Source organism: Nematolebias whitei, chromosome 15, assembly GCF_014905685.2.
Source record: "Nematolebias whitei isolate Nwh7 chromosome 15, NemWhi1, whole genome shotgun sequence".
Lineage (NCBI taxonomy): Eukaryota > Metazoa > Chordata > Actinopteri > Cyprinodontiformes > Rivulidae > Nematolebias > Nematolebias whitei.
The window spans coordinates 24495439-24511322 of record NC_056512.1 but is presented as its reverse complement, the minus strand read 5'-3'; the positions used below and the strand labels follow the sequence as shown (position 1 = coordinate 24511322).

The 15884-nt window shown below is 42.3% G+C and overlaps 1 protein-coding gene across 1 annotated transcript in view; it reads right to left on the bottom strand.

Moving 5' to 3' along the window:
- Window positions 1-15884, bottom strand: part of rbbp6 (retinoblastoma binding protein 6) — a 113570-nt gene that overhangs the window by 89331 nt on the left and 8355 nt on the right. The window contains 12 exon segments of the mRNA XM_037688509.1: window positions 326-440; window positions 513-2351; window positions 3086-3196; window positions 6828-7163; window positions 7243-7294; window positions 7474-7718; window positions 12238-12389; window positions 12488-12568; window positions 12656-12766; window positions 12892-12995; window positions 13098-13270; window positions 13455-13594. Of these exon segments, the coding sequence (XP_037544437.1) occupies window positions 326-440; window positions 513-2351; window positions 3086-3196; window positions 6828-7163; window positions 7243-7294; window positions 7474-7718; window positions 12238-12389; window positions 12488-12568; window positions 12656-12766; window positions 12892-12995; window positions 13098-13270; window positions 13455-13594 (3459 nt within the window).

The following is a 15884-nucleotide window of genomic DNA, read 5'->3' as shown; positions in this document are numbered from 1 at the left end:
AGTATTAAAACAATTAAAGACCTGAAATATTTCAGTTGGTGTGCAATGAATCTGAAATATATGAAAGTTTCATTTTTATCATTACATTATGGAAAATAATTACCTTTATCAGAATATGCTAATTTTTTGAGAAGGACCTGTATAAAGAAGAGTTCATCTTTGTCAGAGAGAAAAAAAGGAGTGAAAGAAGTCAAAGATGTGCCTCTTCTAACAGTTGAAAACTCAATAAGTATAAATAATAGATCTTTAAACCAAACCACATTGATCTGAACTGAGCGCAGAACGTTTCCGTTCAGCAGCTCCGACACCGGGTCGGATCATTCACCTGTCCAGGTGGGTTCTGGGTGACCTCAGCTTCCTGGGAGCTTTCTTCTTGTGTTCTCACCCCCGTCTTCTTCTTCTGACCCCCTCCAGCTCCACAGCTGCTCCTCACAGAGGTGCTACAGATTTAAAAAGCACTAAAACTTTAGCAAACAAAGAAAGGAAGTTAAAATCTCTTCTGCTGCTCTGACCTGTCCTCTTTTGACGTGCTGTGCTGTCCACCGTGAAGGTTTGTGGGCTTTCTTCGATGCTTCGCCGTCATCTCCTCCTCCCGCCGTGCTTCACCTCGGCTTTCTCTACGTGCGCTTCCTTCTTTCTGCGACGAGGCAACTTTGTCCCTGCAGTCGTCTTGTGCTGCTTCTGTCCCCGTCAGGCTCTCGTCCTCTACACACGTGAGCGCACAGTGCCACAGGTCCAAATCCTCCGTTTCTTTGTTCTCTGCTTCTCTCTTTTCTTCTGCTTTCTCCTGTTTGTCATCTCTAATTGTAGCTTTGCTGGAAATCTCGTGCTGGACAGCAGTTTCTTTCGCTAAATTTGCCGGACTTGACTCCTCCTTTTTACTGGCTTCTGTGTGGGTACCGTCTGTAACACCAGTTTGAACTCTGGTTTGTGTCTGAATCTCTGAATTAAACAGGTTTATTTGTCCAGTTTTCTCATCCAACCTTTTCCCATCCAGGTTGATGTTGATACTTATCTTTTTCTGAGGAATCACCTTCATCCCTCCCTCCCATATGTTCGTCTGAGCCAAACTTTCACTCTTTTTGTCTGGTTTAGGCTTTTTTCTGTCCGACAGCTTCAGACATTTACTGTCACAGCTTGGAGGTTCAGCAGGTTCAGTTATTGGGCATTTTCTGCTTTTAGACACAACACTGAGATTACTTTCCCTCTCATTTTTGCTTTTATCTTCCCATCTTCTCTTTCTGTTCACTTCTGGTCTTGAGCCTGAACCTTCACCGTCTCCAGGCTGCCATTCTCTTTCTGAGGCAGTGGTGTCTGGACCCTTACTGGGATTTAATTTGTCTTTTCTCAGCTTGTCTTGTCTCGACTCGGAGTCTTGACTCCTCCTACTTCTTTGCTTGTTTTTCAAATGACTCTCCTCTTTATCCTTTCTTTTACACTCTTTATCCAAAGGTTTGTCTGTTTTCAGAGGTTTGTGGACTGATTGGGTAGCTTTGTGTGGTCCTGGATGACCCTCGTCGCTGGCCTTTGGTTCAGTGTTGCACCTCTTATCCTGTCGGAGGTCACGTTTAGAGCCCAGTGAAGCAGAAGTTCTTTCTCGTTCACGTTTCTTCTTCTGTTGCTCGTGATTTGAGTGGCTGGACTTATCAGCATTTTTTACCGTTTGTTGATTGGTGTTGGATTTTATGGCTTGTGAGTTGGCCTCCCCGCTTCTCTTCGTCACTGTGCCTGACCGGGACGTTTCCGTGCAGTTTTCTGAAGTCTCCCTGGTCTGAGTTGGGTCTTCTGTTGGCGTGGAGTGACGAGACGGCAATCTGTCGTTGGCTTTATCTGACAAGCAGCTGTCAACGGAGGGGTCAGATGCTACGGAGCGGGCGTCACTTGAGGACTGAGAGTGAGGGGAGCGGCCATAACTAGAGGCCTCCGATGAAGAGGGGCTGGCTGTGCGTCGACTTTGCAGTGGGCAGAAAGAGTCTTGAGGACATGGAGGAGGCGGAGGAGGTGGCAGCTGGTGGAACTGTTTGATGAAGTTGCTGTAAAAATTGTCGTACCACTCTTGGTACGCCTCCCTCCACTGCAGGTAGCTTTGCCTTTCCAGCTCCAGGCTGCTTGCGTCAGCTGCGTACGACAAGTCTCCCGCTTCTCTGCGTCTCTTTGAGCTGCGGCTGCTCGAAGACGACCTCCTGCTGTGATGGCGGCTCTCGTCACGATGCGAGGACGACTTGGATTGGGAGCGACCACCCCGCGGCGAAGAGGATGATGTATGGGAGCTGGGCCGTTTGTAACCGTAAGAACAGGAAGGGGTGGAGCTGGAGTGAAAGTTTCTGGGACCGGAGACAGGAGAGCACGGCCTTCAAAACATAAATAAAAAAAGGAGAGAAAACAAACATGTTTCAGTCGTTACACACGTCAGTGTAATCTTACTTCCAAATCAAACTTAAAAGGAGAGTGAATTTTTTCTTCCAAGTAAGATTCTGAGGAGTTCTTGGCAGTCAATATCTTACCTGCAGTTTGCAGGCATCTGAAACATCTCAATTTGGAAAATCATCAGGGAGAAGTTTGAACAGAACAGAGTGGAGCCACGTTAAAGTGGATTTCTGTCATTTTAAGAACTCTTAACTGTCAGGGGTTTATGTGGACTGTATTTAATAAACTTTACACTGCAGCCAAGTTCACACGGTTATCAGCCACCACCGTGAAACACTTGGTGAGATAATGCGTTTGTCTGTTAGCAAAACATCTCATGAACCACTGCACAGAGATTAATGAAACATCAGGAAGTTCTCATCTACAACTGATGAACTCAGACTCAACCTGATTCACAGCAAATCAACCTTAAACACAAAAATGGCTCCAGTTGAGTCATTTTGACAGATTTAGCTCAGATACCTGCAACACAAAGTTCTGACTGCTGAGCTCCACAGAATCTAAACTTTCCCTTTAAAGCAAGATGACGTATGAAGGTAATCATGCTTTCTGCACAATCTGAAGCTTCACTTACAGACTGAGCAAACTGTAAAATACACACCTAAGAGATTAAAATAGTTAAAAACGTAACACATTTCTAAGCAGGTGAAAGGTATACCTCGATCTGGAGCGGGAGCGAGAAGCAGAGCGACTGTGTGATCGAGAGTAGGAGCGGGAAGACTTGGATTTGGAGAACTTTGGATGTGAAGAGGAGTGCCTGTGAGGTGAGCTGTGTGAGAGAGAAGGAAGCATCTGAGAAGAGATTTGGAAACTGCACACCAGCACAATGGGAGTTGGATTTTTGTCCACATGTATTTAAATACAAACTCCAAGCAAGGGGGAAAAAAAGAAAAAGCTAAAAGGGATTTAAAAGTTGTAAACAAAATGTTTTAGTCATTTTTTTTTCTCAGAGTAAAATAAAGAAACTGTGGACTCAAACAAAAACTTGGATTCAACATTTTTCAGTCAGGTCATCTGGACAGTTTCTTTTTTTGTGCTGAAACTGTCAAGATGACCTGACTGAAAAATGTTGGGATTGTATATCTGGATTATTGAGCATGGACTTTGTCGTTTTCAACCAGTTTGATACGATTGTCAACAAGGAAGAGGGCCGGCAATGGAGGAGGGGGCGTGCCAAAGAGACCATCTAATCACCAGCATAACTGGTTTGTTCCACTTTGAAGTAAGCTGTTGGGGGAAGAATCAGTTTTGTTGTGTGTTTCCTTGACTGATGAAGCCTTCTGGATCGAAGGTGAAACGTTTCAGCACAAAAAAAGAAACTGTCCAGATGACCTGACTGAAAAATGTTGGATTGTATACCTGGATTATTGAGCATGGACTTTGTTGTTTAAAACTTGGATTCTTCTTACAATCGTGAGACGTTCTTCATCAGTCAAGTTCCACGTTTCTCAAACACAGTTCATGGATCAGGAGTTTTTACAGAAGATTTTTTTTATTTTTTTTATTCCCACCATAAATTATTGCACTAGGTTTTACTAAGTTTTGTACTAAGTACATAAGTTTTTGTCCTACTAGTGCTTAGCGTATTTTTAGTTTAACGTTGTTCTTAGTTCATATCTTAGATCTTATTACTGTTTTTCTTTTACATTCTATACTTTTGTTGGATGTAACTGGGACCCTGTGTACACAATTTTGTTCCACCATATGTACCACATAAATAAAGAACCTTTAACTTGGAAATCAGTCAGATTGTGATCTGGAACATTTATCGGACAAGTCATATGGTTGATTTGTCCTGTTTTTACACTCCGTTTTTTTAAGAAAAACTTTCAAGCTGATTGCCACTTAACTTTTTCATTGATAGATTTTTTTTTTCTTCTAACATTTCAGTGTACCTGTGAGTTTATTTCCTGCCCTTCTTTTTCAAGACAATCTACCCTTCATCTTCTGGCAGCTCTTTCCCCATCAGTTATTAATGGGTAATAGACTGCACTTATTGCAGAGCAGCATTTTAGTAGAAAACCTCCTGAAGTTTCTCAGGCGTCAACATTTCTGCAGATCATAACTGCACAGAAAAAGCCTCTTCTCCTGCAGGACACCATGCAGGAGATTTGTTTGGACTGGTTTAAAAAAATACAGAAAGCAGTCTGAGGTGGCCTCTGAAGTCCCCAAACATAAATCTAAAGATATCTGATGACTCCACAGGGCCCAATGAAAGAGCTGCAAGCATCTCAACCTAACACTTCAGAACATCCTTTGATTTTTGTTCGTGCCCCGAGATGTCAGAGCAGTATTAGGGGAAAAAGTAGGATCATTTCTATAAAAAGGGGGATGTTACTATGTATAAACTCCAATCCATTAATAAAATGTTGAACGTCAGCTCTTGATAGTCATATTTTATGTCCAATAGAAGCAACAGCTCTTTAACGTCTGTGAGCTTTATCAAAATACTAATTTTAAGAAGAAAGGCAAACTAAAACCATTTTAATCATTTCTTTCCATGTTTTCCAAAGTGCGGAGGTTTAGCTAATAAATGATTTTTTGTGTTGCAGCAAAACAAAAATAAACTGAATGAACATCCACTAAAAGTAACGAATTCGTATCGTTTTCAAATATCTAGGTGTCCGATTATTAAAACTACAGGTGCTAGTCATAAAATAAAAATATCATGAAAAAGTTTATTTATTTCAGTAATTCCATTCAAAAAGTGAAACTTGTATATTATATTCATCCATTACACACAGACTGATGTATTTTAAATGTTTATTTCTTTTAACGGTGATGATTATAACCGACAACTAATGAAAACCCCAAATTCAGTATCTCAGAAAATCAGAATATCCTTAAGACCAATAAAAAATGATTTTTAGAAATGTTGACCAACTGAAAAGTATGAGCATCAATACTTAGTTTGGGCTCCTTTTGCCTGGATTACTGCAGCAATGCAGCGTGGCATGGAGTCGATCAGTCTGTGGCACTGCTCAGGTGTTATGAGCCCAGGTTGCTCTGATAGTGGTCTTCAGCTCTTCTGAATTGTTGGGTCTGGTGTATCACATCTTCCTCTTCACAATACACCATAGATTTTCTATGGGGTTAAGGTCAGGCGAGTTTGTTGGCCAATTAAGAACAGGGATACCATGGTCCTTAAACCAGGTACTGGTAGTTTTGGCACTGTGTGCAGGTGCCAAGTCCTGTTGGAAAATGAAATCTGCATCTCCATAAAGTTGGTCAGCAGCAGGAAGCATGAAGTGCTCCAAAACTTGCTGGTAGACGGCTGCATTGACCTTGGACCTCAGAAAACACAGTGGACCAACACCAGCAGATGACATGACCCCCCAAACCATCACGGACGGTGGAAACTTGACACTGGACCTCAAGCAACGTGGGTTCTGTGTCTCCTCTCTTCCTCCAGACTCTGGGATCTTGACTTCCAAAGGAAATGTAAAATTTACTTTCATCAGAGAACATAACTGGACCACTCAGCAGCAGTTCCAGGTGAGACGCTTCTGATGCCGTCTCTTGTTCAAGAGTGGCTTGACTCAAGGAATGCGACAGCTGAACCCATGTCTTGCATATGTCAGTGCATGGTGGTTCTTGAAGCACTGACTCCAGCTGCAGTCCACTCTTTGTTAATCTCCCCCACATTTTGGAATGGGTTTTGTTTCACCATCCTCTCCATGGTGCGGTTATCCCTATTGCTTGTACACTTTTTTCTACCACATCTTTTCCTTTCCTTCGCCTCTCTATTAATGTGCTTGGACACAGAGCTCTGCGAACAGCCAGCCTCTTTAGCAATGACCTTTTGTGTCTTGCCCTCCTTGTGAAAGGTGTCCATGGTTGGCTTTTGGACAACTGTCAAATCAGCAGTCTTCCCCATGATTGTGTAGCCTACAGAAGTAGACCGAGAGACCATTTAAAGGCCTTTGCAGATGTTTTGAGTTAATTAGCTGATTAGAGTGCGACACCAGGTGTCTTCAATATTGAACCTTTTCACAATATTCTAATTTTCTGAGATACTGAATTTGGGGTTTTCATTAGTTATGAGTTATAATCATCAACGTTAAAAGAAATAAGCATTTGAAATATATCAGTCTGTGTGTAATGAATGAATATAATATACGTTTCACTTTTTGAATGGAATTACTGAAATAAAATCAACTTTTTCATGATACTCTAATTTTATGACCAGCACCTGTACAAACATAATAAGTTAGAGGAAAATGATGAGCAGCTGTGATGTTATAAATGAGACATTTTTACATAAATTAACCTGTTTGTGCTTTCTAATCTAATTAAAATAAAAACATGCTACTGAGGGGCTCAAAGCTGCCGCCCATATTAATGAACTGTTAAATAAAGTCTGTAAAATGAAGACGCATGCTGTCTAATATTGACTTTACCTTTCTGTTTTCTCTCTCTGAGATCTGTGCCACTCCTTGGGAATTAGGACAGGGATTGAGGGTGTGCAGGTGGAGGAGCAGAGGGATGGGATGGGGGCACCCTGGGGGGTTGGAAGCTTCCAGGTGGGCGTGGTTTGTTGGTATCCAGGAGAGTAACTGCTGTGAGGCTGGTGAGATGGGACGAAAGCGTGAGGAGGGGGGGAGGCAAAGAGAGGCGACGGTGTGGTTGAGAATGAAGAGGAAGATGAGGAGGACGTGGTGGTTGGATGCTGCTCAGTGCTAGGTTCAGTCAAGCCTCCAGGGGGAGGTGCAGAGGAGGAGGGGCAGGCACTGAGGGACAATAAGAGGAGGAAACAGCTCAGCATCAAAGAGGGGACGCAAATAAAAACAGTTTTTTATGTTTTGTTTTACCAAACAGACGAACCTCTCCTGGGAGTTTGAGGACGAAGTCAGTTCTAAAGAGGAATCTGAAGGTTCAGAGAAATAATGTCAGTTTTTTACTTCTTATTAAAGTGGACTGCTGTCACAGTGGTTAACCATTTAAACCATTAACTAACCAATACAAACAAATACCATAAAAATGCTGTAAACAAAAGGAATCAAATACAACAGAATGCGTAAACAGCTGCACTTCAAAGTCACTGACCCGAGGACAAGACACTCTGATTCACAGAGACTGTCTGAAGCTGCTCGGTCTCTTCAGTGCCGTTCACCTGAACAGACACGACCGTCAATGAATTACACACACTGTGAATGGTGTGGGTCTGGTTTTAGTGTGTGCATGCTCTTACCTGTGGTTCCAGCTGCTTTGGAGCTTCACTGGGATCTTTGTCGGAAACTGACAGAACTGGAGCCACAGCAGTGGAGTCGTCCATTTTTTCTTCATCCTCACTAAGAGTACAAACCTCTCATCAGCATCACACAAGTACACCATTTAATGTTAACTCTTATCACTCCTTGAAGGAATTAAAGTTTCCCGCCACCTTTTAATGCTCGAGATTTAACCTGAGATCATCTTATGATGACAGGGAACAGAGTTTTAGCTGCTTTGGTCAAATCTTGTGACGTTTTGCACGATCTCATGCAATACTGTGAAATCTCGTAAAATGCGTTAAGTGTTCAAAGTAGGTGTTGAGGATGACTCTCAGCTACGACCACAGTAATTTTTAGCTTAACATTTGTAAAATATTCTGGGTTTGAGCCATTTTATGAATCTGAGTGATAAAACAAAAACAGAATCAACAAATGATGATTTAGTGGAATTACTTGTTTTCCGAGTACCGTATTTTTCACTTGAATAAGTCGCAGTTTTTTGCATAAATTAGCATGCCTGCAACTTATACAGCCTGCGACTTATACAGTAAAGCGACATATTTATGTTATTTATGTTTCCCCCCCCATATTTATAACCCAATTTTTGTCTGCGATTTGATGATTTAATTCATTCTGACATGGAAAATATTGAACACTACCATTTTCATCCACTAGAAGGCCCTCGACTTATATGCAAAGCCAAGTGTCTCATTAATAGGTAAAAGCAGCTATTAATGAGACACTTGACTTGCCATACAAAGCCACCTTCATCTCGCTCTGAAACTCCTGGAATAAACGTCAAGTCAGTTGCATTTTGCCGCATCGCCCAAGCAAAATGCAACTGACTTGACTGTCAAAGTGTATTTATTAAGGAAAAGTTTGACTAAGATGCACCTTTACTATAATGTCGAGCAAACAAATAATTGTTTTTTGGGTGGTTATCTTGTTAAATTTAACCAGCCGTGTAACTGGAAACAGCTGCACGCCGGTCCCAAGCCCGGATAAATGGGGAGGGTTGGAGAAAGCAATGGCAAACTACTCCAAATATTTTTTTGCCGAAATACTCTATGGATCACGACGAAACGCTCTCACGTATAGTGTCGGATGGCAGGACCCCTGGGCCAGAAGGTACTCATACAGCTACCAGGGAAGAGCAAGGCAGTGTTTCGAGTAGCTCAGGCACTAATGACGCGGGTAGGACAAATCCATTAGGACTCCTGTCTGCTGATGTAGCTCTAAGAGAAAGGACCTGTCTGCGCTTATCAAGAACCCACATTTTTGGAACATGGAACGTCCGTGGCATGAACACGGGCAAACTGGAAATTGTAAAAAAGGAAATGCAACGGCTTAACATCGATCTTCTGGGCATCAGCGAACTTCACTGGAAAGGAAATGGCTATTTCAACAGCGATGATTACACTGTTTTTTATTCCGGAAATGATAGAATAAAGCGAAAAGGAGTAGCTTTTATCACGGCCAAGGCAGTCACCAAAGCTGTTCAATGTTTCAAGGCAATAAATGATAGGATCATAGCCATACGTATAAATGGGAAACCTCGCTCAATCACAGTTTTACAAGTCTATGCCCCCACAACCGAAGCGGAGGATGAAGAGATTGAGAACTTTTTTTTCGATCTCCAACAAGCAATCGAACAGACTCCCACCAAGGATGTCATTTTCATAACTGGGGATTTTAATGCAAAAGTCGGTTCCAGTGAAGATAGTCCATATGTTGGCAAATTCGGGCTGGGCGAGCGGAATGTCGCTGGCGATCGCCTGGTTCAATGTTGTTCAGAAAATCATTTAGCAATCATGAACACATGGTTCGAACAACCAAAGCGGCGTCTATACACATGGACAGCTCCAAATGGTGTGTATCGTAATCAAATCGACTATTTCCTGTGCCAACAGCGATGGAAAAGCTCAGTATTGGCTGTAAAAACATCTCCTGGAGCAGATTGTGGCTCAGACCACCAGCTCCTTGTTGCTAAAATCAAACTACGCATCAAAAACACCAGACAGCCTACAGCAACACGTTGCTTTGATACAGGTAACATCCCTCCACTTTATGCCGTTGAAATCAAGAAAAGTTTTGAAGTGCTCTGCACAAATGGAAAAGACCCCGACGAACTTTGGGAGGAAATCAAAGCCATCACGCAAAATACAGCGGAAAAAATAGTCCCTTTGAAAAAACCAGGAAGAAGAACTCAGTGGATATCGGACGAATTGATCCAAATCGCCAACATGCGCAGAGTAGCCAAAGCTACTGGTAACAGCACAGAATTCAGAAGGCTAAATGCGATATTTCAAAGGAAAGCCAGAGAAGACAAAGAACATTACTGGAACAATCAATGTGCAAAGCTGGAAGAAGCAAACAAGTTAGGTCATACACGAGCTCTTTTCACCTATGTGAAACAGACCAGGGCACCGTTTGCAGCACGCAAAGCAGCGGCCATCAAGGACCACGATGGAAAATTATTACATGACAAAAATCAAATCAAGCGTAGATGGCGGGAATACACAGAAGAGCTGTACTCAGACCATCAAATAGGACCGCTGGAACAGGCATGTCAGGTCGAACAAGAACCATGCATTCTTGAGGAAGAAGTCGAGTGGGCTTTGAAACAACTACCAGACGGAAAAGCCTCTGGAATCGATCATCTACCTGTTGAACTACTAAAAGCAGTGCCGATTAAGCTTTTAACAGACCTATGTCAAAAAATCTGGTCCACCAAATCGTGGCCCAAGGACTGGAAAAGATCAGTCTTTGTCACTATTCCAAAAAAAGGCGATGTCCAGGAATGTTCCAACCACCGTACTATCGCCCTCATATCTCACGCAAGTAAAATCCTTCTGAAGATCATACAGAATCGCATTGCAACAATTGTCGATAAGGAACTGCCGGAAGTTCAAGCTGGTTTTTGCAAGGGACGCAGCACTAGAGACCAAATCGCAAATTTACGTTGGATCATGGAGAAGACACAGGAATATCAAAAGGACGTCTATATGTGTTTCATTGACTACAGTAAAGCTTTCGACTGTGCTAATCATGAAAAGCTATGGAAGTGCCTGACACAAATGGGCGTCTCAGAACACATCGTACAGTTAATAAGATCTCTTTACAACGACCAAGAAGCAACGGTTAGGACGGCATACGGGAACACGGAGTGGTTTCAAGTCATGAAAGGTGTTCGTCAAGGCTGCATCCTGTCACCAGTTCTTTTCAATCTGTACGCAGAAGTGATTATGAGGCGTTGCAATTTGGAAGAATCTGAAATTGGAATCAAAATCGGCGGCAGAAACATCAACAACCTTCGATATGCAGATGATACAACCCTGCTCGCAGAGAGTGAAAAGGACCTCGATTGCCTCGTCCGACGTGTGCAAAAGGAAAGTGAACGAATGGGACTGTACCTGAACATCAAAAAAACAAAAGTTATGACCACGGCAGGCAATGGTATAATGAACACGCAAATCAACAACACGGTAATCGAGTCTGTCCAAGATTTTATCTTTCTTGGTGCTAAAATGGACCGCTGTGGGGCTTCGGCTCCCGAGATCAAGAGACGAATTACACTTAGCAGGACTGCAATGCTGGGTTTAGATAAGCTCTGGAAGAGTAAGGATATTAACCTTGTAACTAAAGTAAGACTAGTCAACGCAATTGTCTTCCCCATAATGATGTATGGCTGCGAAAGTTGGACGCTTAGGAAAGAAGAGAAAAGAAAAGTCGAAGCTTTCGAACTGTGGTGCTGGAGAAGAATGCTAAGAATACCTTGGACTGCTATGATGACGAACAAGACAGTTTTGGACCGGGTCAAACCATCAATGTCCTTACTGGGCAAAATTACCAAACAGCAGCTCTCTTATTTTGGTCACGTGATGCGTGCAAATTCTTTGGAAACGTCAATGATGCTTGGAAAAGTCAGTGGAAAAAGAAGACAAGGCCGCCAAAGAACGAGATGGCTCGACACAATAACGACAACAATGAATATGCCAATTGCGGAATTGAAAAAATTGGTGAAAGACAGGGAGGCATGGAGTTCGAAGATTCATAAAGTGACCGAAAGCCGGATACGACTGATCGGATAATCATCATCATCTTGTTAAATTTTGAAGAAATGCACAGCGAGTCGTCCCTCTTCTCGCTTCCGTGAATCGGCTTTTGAAATGCAACTGATTTGACCATCAAAGTGCATTTATTAAGGAAAAGTTCAACTGAGACACACCTTTACTATAATTTCGAGCAAACAAAAAATTGTTTTTAAGTGTTAATCTTGTTAAATTCTTGTTATTTTCCCGTGCACGCTCCCGCGGCCGCTATTTGGCGGGCAATTGATTTTTGGCACAACAATGACCCACATTTCTGGGTTGTCAGAGGTGACACAACAACGCGACGCGTCAGTGGCGACGCATTAATGCAACACAATAAATTTTTCTCCACTTTATTAAACACATTTGGACTGATGTGACTTATACAGCGGTGCGACGTGTACGGCGGCAAGTACGGTAATAAGGAAACGTCTTAAATCAATGCCAAGTACAGCCCGTCAATATCACAGCCCGTATCATATTCATGTGTTTGTGTGATTATATACTTGTTGGATATTAATGCTTGGCTTTCAACGAGCTGTGGAGACGAGTTGGACGAGTTCTCAGCAGAGGCAGGTTGAGTTGCTTCAGGGGGAACATCTGGGCCTTCAGATACTGTTGTCGGTTCTGCACCCTTTGAAGGACTCTGAAGAGAGTCCTTGAGGCAAGAAGCAAATGGTTGTGAAGACATTGTCAGTAAATGCTCCAGATACGGTCACAAAACATCTACAATCAGGCATTTGACAGAAGCTTCACCTTCTGGCCGCAGGGGGGCTGGAGAGGCTTGCTGAGCTGGATCTGCACACTGACAGGGGCAGGAGTGGGGGCAGGAGTCGGCTTGTTGAGCTGGATCTGCACGCTGACAGGGGCAGGAGTGGGGGCAGGAGTCGGCTTGTTGAGCTGGATCTGCACACTGACAGGGGCAGGAGTGGGGGCAGGAGTCGGTGCTGGACTTAAAGTCTTGGAAGTGGAGGCGACACTGCTTTTCCCCACACGTTTGGCGACGCCTTGTTCTTTTTTAAAGTTGTTAACAGTCTGAGTTACGAGATAAAAGGCAAAGCGAAGGCCGTCAGTTTATTTCTGTTGTGAACAAGTCAGGTGAGAAAAAATACACAAGAGACGAGGTTCTGCCACAACAGTTGAAACATCTGCTAAATCACCTGTCTAAGAAATTTATTGGCTATCAGAGTATCTGGGGAGACGTCTGATTGGCCACACGTGGGGCAGACATGGTCCTCAGAATCCAACAAGGCTGTGCGGATACCTACACGAGACACATGCAACAAATCCTGATATTTTGTTTAAAAACTGGTTTAAATGTTTCTGTAGTTTTGGACAGAGGATCTGAATTGTGTCAGAAGCTCACATTCGTCACAGTAGCTGTTTCCACAGCAGGGTATGACCACGGCGTCGCCCAGCAGGTCGTGACAGATCAGGCAGAGGAGTTCATCGGGGATGGGCTCCTCCTCAACTTCAGGTTTAGGCACCGCTTGTGGGACAAAAGGAGGTTTCTCCTTCTTCCCAACAGCATACGCCTCCCTAAAGAAGATAAAACAGAGCAAACGTCAGAAAACTACGTCAGACTTCTCTCTTTTTTTAGTCCTACAAATAATTAAATTACAAATCGCCAAAAAACATTATCATAGTCATCCATGTAAACTAACATGACCTTCCAGTGATTACCAAAATAATGTAGCCTCATTTTATTTTGCTTCACACTCACGCGTCTATAGCAGGAATCGCGTAACGTCCAGAGTTGGTCAACATGACTCCTTTAATGTTGGGATCGTCCACTTCAACCATGAAGGAGCGAGGAATTCCTGTGCTCTTCTTGATCTTCGGAGGACCCTCAAAGTTTTTGTCCTGCTCCCAAACACATTTCTACTTTTACTCCAAGTCCTAGTGGCAGGACAGGATAAAACTAGGGATGCACGATAATATTGGCATGGTATCAGCCGATATTGGCGTTAAAGTTAAATATCGGCCATTCCATCAAAATAACTCACCGATATAAAAAAAACGCTGTTTTTTTTTTTGACAATCCAGTGACAAGGATGCCTGCAGCACCAGCACAACATGATGACGTCACGCACACCTACCTGATCTGATCACAGCGGAGAGGAAAATTCAAAATGTCAGCGGTGTGGAAGGTTTTTTTTTTTTTTTTTTTTTTTGAGGATGTCGTATTTCGATTTTGGGACTACGCTAAGCCTCGCTACATCGTCCCCAGTCGGAGATATTTTCCGACGTAGCCATACCCGAGTTACAAGCCGTCATTTCCAACGTCATTGAGAAGCTAATAGCCGATAGCACTTGGGTGAGTTTTACCACAGACATTTGGACATCAAGTGTTAGCCTCGTTAGCATGATTAGTCTTACAGCACCAAGGATAGACAAAAACGTTGAAGTTAAAAAGTCTGTCCTTCATGCACAGGAGTGCAGAGGATCCCACACTGCAGCTATAGGAACCTGGAACAAACCTCCACAAGTGAGACAGCATCACAGGTGACTAATGCTAATAAATAACATTTAACACTTTTCATTTAATATAAGTTAAGTGCTATGAATATCATATGGCTGTTACTGAATATTTGTCACCAGCTCTTACAGCTGTTACACAATTTTTGTAGCAAATAAGGCTAAATAAGAGGGCTATGTTCTGACAAAGGACAGTATATTAAAAATATCCGTATCGGTTAATGGCCAAATAAGATTTTAACATATCGGCATATTTGATATCGGCCAAAAATCCAATATCGTGCATCCCTAGATAAAACAATAGAAAATGCAGAAATTCTAACTTCATTTTTAAATCACACAAATACACAAAGCAATGTAAAGCAGACATAAAAAACAGATTGTATGCAAGGCAAGAGCAGAACTGTGGCAGCTGCAAGAACAAAAAGGAATCATTTGTGTACAAACATTAGTGCAGATTTATGATTTTTCCACAAACATGAACAGGTAAATCAAAAGTCGACAGCATTTAAATTTTATTTCACTAAATAAAAATATTGAATAAAAATGAAGGTTTTGACAAAGAAAACCACTGAAAAGTAATGAAAGAGACTACTGGACATCCAAGTAAGAGTCTGCTTAGATTTTCCTCCCTCATTCAGAAAATCACGTTTTCTGTCAGAAATGAACAATGATGCATTTGGATGAAAAAAAGAAAGCATGCTCTTTTAAATTTACTTTTAAAATGCATCAAATAATTCTAATCCCCAAACGTGCAGGAAAGTTGAGCTGTGTGTGTATATGTGCTACAGAGCTACACACCAGGACCTCACCCCAACTGAGAAGCACGGTGGAGGTAGCATCGTGATGAGGGGTTGCTCTGTTACCACAGGGTCGAGATGTGTTGCATTCAAATGGCTGGCTCTAATGAATTCAAATTTGGATTAAGAATCATTACATAAGTGCAAGTTCACTATTATTTTTAATTTATTTTCATTTCAAGTCTAACGAGCTTGAGGCGGAAATAATATTTCAACATTTGTTGCCACTTGGACTTTTTGTTTTGATGAACCAGAGGACAGGGGCCGGGCAGTTTGGAGAGTGGATCCACTTCTTAATGGTCAGAGTTTCATCTCTCACCGAGAAGTTTTCTGCCTGGAGGACCTCAGGACAAAGTGTCCACAGCGTTCCACTAACCTAAACTGTCAGAGCTGGATCTGAGCGGGGCGTCCATGTTCATTTACCCTTTATTTATACAGGTAGTCTCATTGAGCCACGAGAACTCATTTCCATGTACGGAGCAGCTGACAGCTAGCTGTTTAAAAACCTGTTAGCTCACAATGAGAACCACATATAAATGTAGATGGGGGCAGGTGGGGGGGTTCTTCAAGTCAAAGAGCTGGAATATATTTTGCTGATAAATATAGAGTAAATGGTAAGAAAACACTCGTTTGCGTGTGAAAACTAACAGTAAGATGTTTAATAAAAATTAAAACAACTTATTGATCCTTTATATTTCATTTATGTAAGCCACTTGAGTTGTTAAACAGTCCAATAGTCACAAAGCAGAAATGTCACTTTCAGAAACGGCATCAGTGAAACACCAAAGTTCATGCTCAATAATCCAGGTACAAATCCAACAAAATTCATGCTCAATAATCCAGGTACAAATCCAACAAAGTTCATGCTCAATAAT